General features: G+C 42.0%; 1 protein-coding gene and 1 pseudogene across 1 annotated transcript; one reads left to right on the forward strand and one right to left on the reverse strand.

The window, feature by feature from the left end:
• The first annotated feature begins 2,241 nt into the window (after positions 1 to 2,241).
• Positions 2,242 to 3,674, forward strand: LOC100957687 (protein S100-A12). The gene is made up of 3 exons (XM_003783737.3): positions 2,242 to 2,299; positions 2,826 to 2,983; positions 3,444 to 3,674. Exons 2-3 carry the CDS (start codon positions 2,846 to 2,848, stop codon positions 3,582 to 3,584), a joined length of 279 nt encoding a protein of 92 aa, XP_003783785.1. The 5' UTR covers positions 2,242 to 2,299; positions 2,826 to 2,845; the 3' UTR covers positions 3,585 to 3,674.
• Positions 3,675 to 3,821: 147 nt separating this feature from the next.
• The window catches only part of LOC100958012, a 14,199-nt pseudogene continuing 8,464 nt past the window's right edge, over positions 3,822 to 9,556 (reverse strand).

Consider the following 9,556-nt stretch of genomic DNA (forward strand, 5'->3'; position numbering starts at 1 on the left):
AATACCACGTGTCTTAATTACTACAGGTTTATATTATATTTTGAAGTCAGGTGATGAGATGCTTCCAGTTTGGTTCATTTTGCGTGGAATTGTTTTGGCTATTTGAGGTCTTCAGTAGTTCCACGTGAATTTTAGAGTTGTTTTTCCAATTTCTGTGAAGTGTATCATTAGTATTCTCACAGGGATTGCACTGCATTTGTAGGTCACTTTTGACAGCATGGTAGTTTTCACAATATCAATTCTTCCCATTCATGTACATGGGATGTATTTTCATTTTTGTGACTACTTGTTAGTGTTTTATAATTTGTTTTGTAGAGATCCTTTACTTCCCTGATTAAATTTATTTTGAGGATTTTTTTTTTCCTTGTAGCTATGGTAGAAAGGATTACTTTGTTTTTTCTTCTTCTTCCTTTTTTTTTTTTTTTTTTTTGCAGTTTTTGGCAGGGGCTGGGTTTGATTCTGCCACTTCTGGCATATGGGGCCAGCGCCCTAGTCCTTTGAGCCACAGGTGCCGCCCAAAAGAATTACTTTCTTAATTTGTTTTTCTGCCAGTTTGTTGTTGGTGTATAGAAACACTGCTGGGTTTTGTATGTTACCTTTGTATTCTAAAACTTTACTGGATTTGTTCATCACTTCTAAGATTTTCTTGGTGGAGCTTTTAGGATTTTCTGTATGTGAGATCATGTCATCTGCAAACAAGGGCAATTTAACATCCTAAAGAATGAAATGTGTTATTTGAAGCAGCATGGATGGAGCTGGAGGTCTTTATGTTAAGTAAAATCAGCCAGAAAGACAAACATCACATGTTCTCAGTTTCACTGGTATGTGGGAGCTCAAAAAGATGATCTCAGGGTGGTAGAGAGTAGGATGATGGTTTTCAGAGGCTGAAAGAGGTAGAGAGGGGCAGGAATAAACAGAAGTTGGTTAATGGGAACAAAAATACAGTTACACAGAAGGAATAAGTTCTAGTGTTCAAGAGCAGAGTAGAGTGACCACAGTCGACACTAATTTATTATATATTTCAAAATCGCAAGGAGAAAAGATTTGTAATATTCCCAACACAACTAAAGAAATGATAGGCGTTTTAGGTGATGAATACCCTAGTTACCCTGATTTGATCATTGCACATTACATGGATGTATCAAAGTATCACATGTGCCCTATAAATCTATATAGGCTTTCATGTGTTAATAAAAAATTACTTAACCTCCCTAACTCATTTTCTTCATCTGCAAAATGGTCACACTATTAGCATCCAACCCACAGAGCTGCCTTCAGAATTCAGGGAAGGCCTGTGCACAGGCAACGTCTGGCATGTTGAGAGATCCCAACATGTCATCTCTTAAAAAATCCAGACCTTACTTTTAGAACAGTTATAGACATACAAAAAATTTGAGAAGATAGTGTGGACAGTTCTTATATACCTGTACACAATTTTCTCTATTATCAACGCTTTACATTAGTATGGTACATTTCTGAAAATTATTTCTGTTCTTTTTAGCAGGCCATGTGTTCCACATGTTTATTAAATGCTATTAATATATTGTTACGAACTATGTTCTAAACTTTATTCAGATTTCCATAGTTTATAACTGATTTCCTTTATCCTGTTCTACGATTATGTCTTCACTTTGATTTTCTTTATTATCTATCTTTATCACTTTTGTCCAAACAGACACTCAGTCAATGCCTCCCCCTCCTGCTCTTTCTAGGCAGGCGCCATGAGATGTGAACTCTCAGCCCTTTATTAGGGAGCAGAGGGTAAAGCTAAACCTGGAACTTCACCAGCTAAACGTGGAGGCTGGACCCCGGATCCGGGCTGAGAAATATGCAGCCCACTTGTGTGTGCGTGCACGTGTCTGAGTGTGTACATGTGTGAACACACATGTACGTGTGCACATGTGTATGGAACTAGGTGTGTGTACACATGGGCGCACACATGTGTACATGTATGTGCATGTTTGTTTATGTGTGTGTGGCATGTCAAGGGCTTTTGCTTCATGTTGAACAGGAAGGTCTACGAGTGGGGCAAGGGCTTTTGTTTTCAGGAGATCAAGAAGGTGAGACCAGGAGTGGGTGCAACCTCAGCCCCTCCTTTTTCCGTCAAGGCCACAAGTTTGAAACTTCTTTTGAGCAACAGACCACTCACTGTCTAGCAATTGCATCATGATGAATCAGAGAGATTTCTTCACCCAGGATCAAGTGTGCAGCCTTGACTGGCTTATAAACCCTCCTTGGCTTGGCACACTTCACTGGAGCCGACTCATTGCTGTAGCTACACATTCCTCTGTGCTGAGGGGTAAGTGCCCTTTCCTTAGCCGGGTCTCAGTGGTCTATAGGGTGGTGTTTGAAAGTGGTCTCCTTGGCAGCCACAGCCCTTCCCTGCCTGAGCACCTCAGGGCTAACATTGCATTTTGGATCCAAGTGGACCAGTCCTTGCTGTGCTTGGTAGATACAGGCCTAGGACTTGGGGATGGCTAAGCAGAGGTGAGGTGGGGACCACTTGTAAGGGGTGTGTGGCCAAAGTACTGTTGTCTGATGAGAGCAAACAGCTTGGCCCACCACAGAACCCTCCCAGGTGAGGGTGGATGAGGTGGTGTGGGCAAATGAGGACAACTCTTTCAGACTTCAGGGGGTATTGTATGTTTTTCTCTTTCTCATCTTATCCACAAATTAAAAATCCACCAGGGATCAATCCCAGCAGAGACCAGCACACAGACGTGGAAGATGTTGTGCTTTCTCTAAGTCCATGATGTGGAAAAGCCAGAGAGTGGGGGTTGGTGAGGGGTGTGAAGAAGGTGCCAGGTCTCCTTGTCTCTTTAAAGGCTAACGTGAGGCTGGGACAATGTCTAAGCTTGAAGAGCACCTGGAAGGGATCGTCAACATCTTCCACCAGTACTCAGTCCTGACAGGGAACTACGACACCCTCTCCAAGGGTGAGCTAAAGAAGCTGCTGACGAAGGAATTTTCAAACACCATCCAGGTAGAGGATGCCCCCCGCCCCAGTGCTGCACTGAGGGGAGTAGCAGGGTCTGAAACAGGACAATGTGGGGTGGGGGCAGCCTGATGGAGCTCTGAGGATGCTCTACCACTGCTGTTCAGAAGTCCTATAGCCTCTTTCAGTAACTTGCTCTGTCACTCAAGGCTCTGTTCAGTCCCTCTGTCCAGAGCCTGCTTCCTCACATGTAGAGTGCAGAGAGGTGTAGGGTGGAAAGCTAGTCTAGGTGAGCTGCAGGGCACCTTCCAGGTCAGCCCTTGCTGATTCCAGGATGGTTCACAATAGGTGCATCTCTGCATTGTCACGCTGGATTATGCAACAGTGTTGGCTAATAAGTTAATATTCCTGTCCCCATCCTCAAACTCAGCTCTGATGGATGAGGAGCTTGCAAAATATTCTTGTTGGGGACTCTGACCTCATGGTCTCTGTCATCTCTTTCTTTTAGAATGCCAAAGACAAAGGTGGTATTGACAAGATATTCGAAGGTCTGGATGCCAATAGAGACCAGCAGGTTGACTTTGTTGAATTTATGACCCTGGTGGCCAATCTGCTGCGACTTACCCATGAAGAGATCCACAAACCTTAGGAAACTCTCTGCCTTTCTCCCAGCAGTGCCTTTAATTCCCCCCCCTTGCCTGAGGGGAGGGAATCAATAAAACATGCTCAGGAAAAGCTCTCACAGTGTCATGTCCTCTTTCCATATGGTGACCCCCAACTCCATCACACCTCCCCTGCTATCTGCCACCCTCATTCATACCATTTATATCCCTCCCCCACTCCATTTGTTCACACAATATTTGTGGAATGCCCACAGTTTATTCACTCATGCCTTCACTTCATCTTTTCCCTTTAATTGTCTTGCATCTGGGTCCTGAGAGGACAACTGCTCTGCCTGTACTCCCCAGTCTGTTCTCCTTTTCTTTCTCTTCTTTCCCTGTTTTTTTTTTTTCTGTGATTGTCTGAGGGTTTGTCATCTTCAGAGTCCTCAGAAGAACTTGATGAGGGGGTGTGAACCCCACAACCCTTCTCCTGGAGCTCTCTCATCCACAGCCTCTGAGTCCCTAGAAGCCCAATACTGAGATACGTGATCCGCTCAGATAGTCTGCCCTTTGATCTTGATTTCATTGAAATTGTCAACAGCCAGAATTGTGTTCCTCTGGTCTTTATAGCACAGAAAACAGAATCCTTTGGATTTCCCAGTCTTCTTGCCCCACACGAGATAAATGTTAACAATCTCCCCATATAGTGGCAACACATGAATGATTTCCCCTTCAGTCAGTTCACAGAAAGCCCTTCTAAAGAAGATCTAGGCCTGTCCTTGTACTCAGAGTTCCAGGACACCTGATATGCCACCCAAACTGGACCTCCTACTCATTCAGCTCGTTGATCAGCTTCACCTTAGTTAAAAGATTCACCTTCGTGGGTTCACCATCCTGGGAGATTTTATTTATAAAGGCTCTAGAATAAAACACAAGTTATTATAAACTAAAGTTAAAATTCCTCCGAGCCCATAGGCAATATGTGAAGATTTATAATGGCAAGGGAATTTGATTGGAAATCAAAAAGGCAATGCTAGAACATTTAAAAAATGTAAGAAAACAGGGCAGTGCCTGTGGCTCAGTGAGTAGGGTGCCGGCCCCATATACCAAGGGTGGCAGGTTCAAACCCAGGCCCCGCGAAACCGCAACAAAAAAATAGCCAGGCATTGTGGCAGGCACCTGTAGTCCCAGCTACTTCGGACTCTGAGGCAAGAGAATTGCCTGAGCCCAAGAGCTGGATGCTGCTGTGAGCTGTGATGCCACTGCACTCTTCCGAGGGTGACACAGTGAGACTCTGTCTCAAAACAAAAAACAAAAAATTTAAGAAAACTATGTGACCTAAAGATGTTCTGTTGAACCAACTTGTCCATGAAGAATCAAAACATGTTTCAATGTCTACTGAGAAAATGCTACTCCTGTGTCCTTCCTCAGCAGTATCCCAGTGGATACTGATCCTTAATTTTCCAATCAAAGATTACTAAACATTTCAAAGGGACTGAAAGCAACCTCTTGATGTGTTTAAATTGCTTAGCTTAGCTTAAAGTGATTGGGTCAGGTTGCAGAATTTGTTTGTTAATGTTTTTAAAAGACAAAGTCTCACTCTGCAGACCCAGGCTAGAATTCCAGGGGAATCAGCCTAGCTCACAGCCTCCTCGAAGACCTGAGTTTAGGTGATCCTCCTATGTCAGCGTCTCCCATAACTGAGACTACAGGATCCTGTCACCGTGCCCTGCCTGGATAATTTGTTTCTACTTTACTTTTGTTTAAACTTAATTTTTATTAAATCATAACTGCATACATTTATGGGGTACAATGTAATGATTTGATATACAATGTGGAATGTTTAAATCAAACTAATTAACATAATCATCACTTCACTTATTTTTGTGGTAAAACATTGATAATATACTTAGTTGTTCTGAAATGTACCCTCTCATTGTGAGCATTACATAAGATCCTGCCAAAAACCCTCCCTCCACTTGTCCTCTCCACCCTCATCTCTTCTCTCCTCTTTCTTTCCCCAAGCACGTCATTATTTGGTCTTTGATAAGCCTAACAAAAACATACATTAGGGAAAGATTTCCTATTTAACAAATGGTGCTGTGTGAACTGGCTAGCAACCTGTAGAAGACTGAACATGGACCCACACCTTTTACCACTAACAAAAAATAGATTCTGACTAGATAAAAGATTCAAACTTAAGACACAAAACTATAAAAATACTAGAAGAGGCTGGGTGCGGTGGCTAACACCTATAATCCTAGCACTTTGGGAGGGCAAGGCAGGTGGATTGCTTGAGCTCACCAGTTCAACACCAGCCTGAGCCAAAGCGAGACCCCATCTCTATTAATAAATAAATAAATAAATAAACTGAGGCAAGAGAATTGCTTGAGCCTCCATTAGATGATGCTGTGAGGTATGATGCCACAGCACTCTACCCAGTGCAGCAGCTCGAGACTCTGCCATAAAAATAAGAAAAACTACTATAAGAGAGTGCAGGAAAAATGTTTGAAGATACTGGGGTGGGAAAATATTTTATGAGGAGGACCCCCCTGGCAATTGAAGCAACATCAAAAATATGTTACTGGGATCTCATCAGTCTAAAAACTTCTGCACAGCTATGGGCACTGTAAGTAAAGCAAACAGACAGCCTTCTGAATAGGAGAAGATTTTTGCAGGTTATTTTTTCAATAAAAGTCTGATAACTAAGACCCACAGGGATCTCAAACTCATCAGTAACAAAGAACCCCATTTCTTTGTCGGCAAGAGACCTGAATAGAAACTTCTCTGAAGATGACAGGCACAGGGCCTGCAAACGCATGAAAAAATGCTCATCATCTTTAATATCAGAGAAATACAAATCAAAACCACTTTGAGAGATCACCTAACCCCAGTAAGATTAGCCCACATTACAGGATCCCAAAACTGCACATGGGAGCCTGTTTCTACTTTCAGTAGAGATGGGGTCTGGTTCTTGCTCAGGCTACTCTCAAACTCCAGAAATTAAGCAATCCACCTGTCTTGTCCTCCCAGAGTGGGAGGATCACAGGTGTGAGTCACTGTTCCTAGACAGTCACAGACTTAAAAACAATCTGTAAACAAATCAAAATCCTGATTTGATTAAGTCAATGAGACAAACTACTAACTGATTTTATCAAGGAGAGAAATTACTAACCTATGCACTTAAAGGGAGTTTTGATGGCAAATTTCATGTTTTAGCCATAGTTTTAAAACTAATTTAAGTAGAAAAAGTATAACTATAAAAGAAACGAAAGGGGAAATTTTTGTTGATTGAGTTTTTTTGGAATATCTAAGTTTATGGTAACGTGAGAGGTTTTTTTGTTTAATATTTTATACTTTATTCCTTGATATTAACAGGTTAAGAACGATAAATTTTCTCAAATACTGATTTATAGGTAACATTTTTAAGTGGCACACAAAAAGTCAAATTTTACAAAGAGGAACATTCAGGGATCTATTTTTAATGCAATTTTAATCCTTATTTAAACTACATGCAATAATAATATTATAAGATTAATACATACAAAACCCATATATCCTGAATTACCAAAGAGTTTCCAGAGTAATTTTGCTGCTGTTATGAATTATAATGTAAATATCTGATGTGCAGGAAGTATTTAGGCAACCCCTGTGAAAGGGTCGTTTGACCCCCACAGGGGTCTCAACCCACAGGTTGAGAACAGCTGTGATAGACTGTAAGAACACCACCCCCTTAATTATTGGGCATTTCAGACCCACCTAACCCAAAGCCCAAAGGTGGCAGCTAACTAGATCTAAGGGAGAGAGGCTGACCATGATGAAGCTTGATCAGGCTATTTTCTGGCCCTTCTTGGTCTCTATTCACATGAGTTCAGGACCAGAGAGAAAAGCCCAGACACACCTAACCTGGTCAAATAGCTCCTAATCAACCAACGTGAATGAAGGAGAAACACAGAAAAATATAGCAAATAAATAACCGGTCACCATCCCACCCAGTCTTAGGAGTTAAATTTAAATAAAAAATGTCCACCCCTCATCAAATCTCCCGGAAACACAGGCACACTGAATTCTGCCTTATGGCCCAAAGGACAATTTCTTTCCTTGAAAAACTGTCATTTACTTAACCACCACAATGAGCTCTAGAGGATATATTTATGTCTTATCCTTGGCCAGAACAAGCTGGTGAGAGGAGTCTAGCCTCTTCTAGCTAGCACCCTGGGATGCAGAGGCCAGTGGAATGCTTGAGGTCAGGAGTTGAGACTAACCCAAGGAAAAGCAACACCCCATCCCTACTTAAAAAAAATAGGTTCACTAGGTTTTATGGCATATTCCTGGAGTCCCAGCCACTCAGAGGCTGAGGCAAGCGGATCCCTTGAGCCTAGGAGTTTGAGGTTATTGTGAGATAGGACACCAGGGCACTCTAGCCTGGGACAACAGTTGAAACTGTCTCCCAAAAAGGAAAAAAAAAAAAGAAGAAAAAGGAAGAAATGTTCTAAACATTTTTTTTTGAGACCATCCCACTCTGATACCCTATAAGCCATGGCGTCATAGCTCACAGCAACATCAAAATGGTAGCCTTGAGAAGTCCATGCCCAATCTTCACTCCTCAACAACCCACCTTCATTATTTTAAGATAAATGGCAGATATTTCACCTGAAAATACTCCCATATATATCTCTAAATAAGAAACATCCTTTCATGCAACTACACTTTAATATTTAAAGACCGGAGCCTCTACTATTACCAAGTTCCACTGTAAAGCAACCATAGACAATTCTTATGGTTACATGAGCTGGCCCCAGCCTGTAAGTTTGCACTTTTATTTTATTATTTTTATTTTATGCTTGCACTTTTAAAAAGTGTGAGTTCAAAAAGCCAGCACAATGGGGGACACCTTTAATCTCAATTGCAGAGCAAGTGTGAGGGGGGAGGATCACTAAAGCACAAGAGTTGGGAGACCAGACCAGGCAACATAGAAAGCCGTATCTCAGGAAAAAGAGAGAGAGAGAGAGAGAGCGATGAACACTCAACCCCCTCCAAAATGTCAGAACATCAGGCAGACAGCCTCCCACAAAAGAAATTTTAGTCCATGAAATGCGTTTACTCACCAGTGGAAGGTACATCCAATCTCTACTTCAGCCTTTCAGAGCAACACAGCACTGCTCTGAGCAGCATTACTTAAATACAACCCTTAGCAGCCCACCCCGCATACACCCTACTCAGCCCACCCTAGCCACACCTCTTTGTGACTTTCCCCAACACACCTTTTCGAATCTGACTTGGTTAATTATCTTTTTGTTTGTTTTAGCAGGCTGGGGTAGTGTTCTATCCTATCAACCCCCATGCATTTGGCCGGCACCCTAACCACTGACCTACGGGCGCCCAGACATGACTTGGTTAATTGGTTGAGCACTGCTGCAAGCAAGTTTCTTATTTAATCCCTATGATGAAGTAGGTACTATTTTATTTCCATGTAAACTTGAAGACACTGGAGGCAGAGATGTTTGACCATGGAGTGAGCCTCTGACTCTGACAGTCTGACCTTGAACCTCATGTTTATCGTCATTCTTCTTCTTGAGTTGGAGACTACTCACTCTATGAGGCCAGAAGCTTTGTGAGGCTCTCAGATCATTCACATAATTTGATAAATCATTGATTAAGGAATTTGAGATGGGAGGCAGGAGGGACCAGAGATCAAAATGGAATAAAGACACTAGACTAATAATGTTTTGTGCACCTTAGATCATTTTCTAATTCATTTGATTCTTAAAACAGTGCTGTGGGATGGCCAAAACCTCAATTTCATAAATGAGGAAACTGCAGGTCTTTCTGCTTTCTTTGCAACCCTAGGACTTGGTACTTTCCCAATCGTATGACAGAAGGCAGTAAGACTTGGAAGGATTTTTGTACTCCAGAGATGTTTTACATTAATCCATCTGCACTCAGAGGAATTCACATGTTCCTCAATGTAAAGAATGGCTTTTGGCTCAGCTCCCATAGTTCAGTGAGTAGGGCGCCA

The sequence above is a fragment of the Otolemur garnettii genome, unplaced genomic scaffold (assembly GCF_000181295.1).
Source record: "Otolemur garnettii isolate 467f Iridium unplaced genomic scaffold, OtoGar3 scaffold00008, whole genome shotgun sequence".
NCBI classification, from domain to species: Eukaryota; Metazoa; Chordata; class Mammalia; order Primates; family Galagidae; genus Otolemur; species Otolemur garnettii.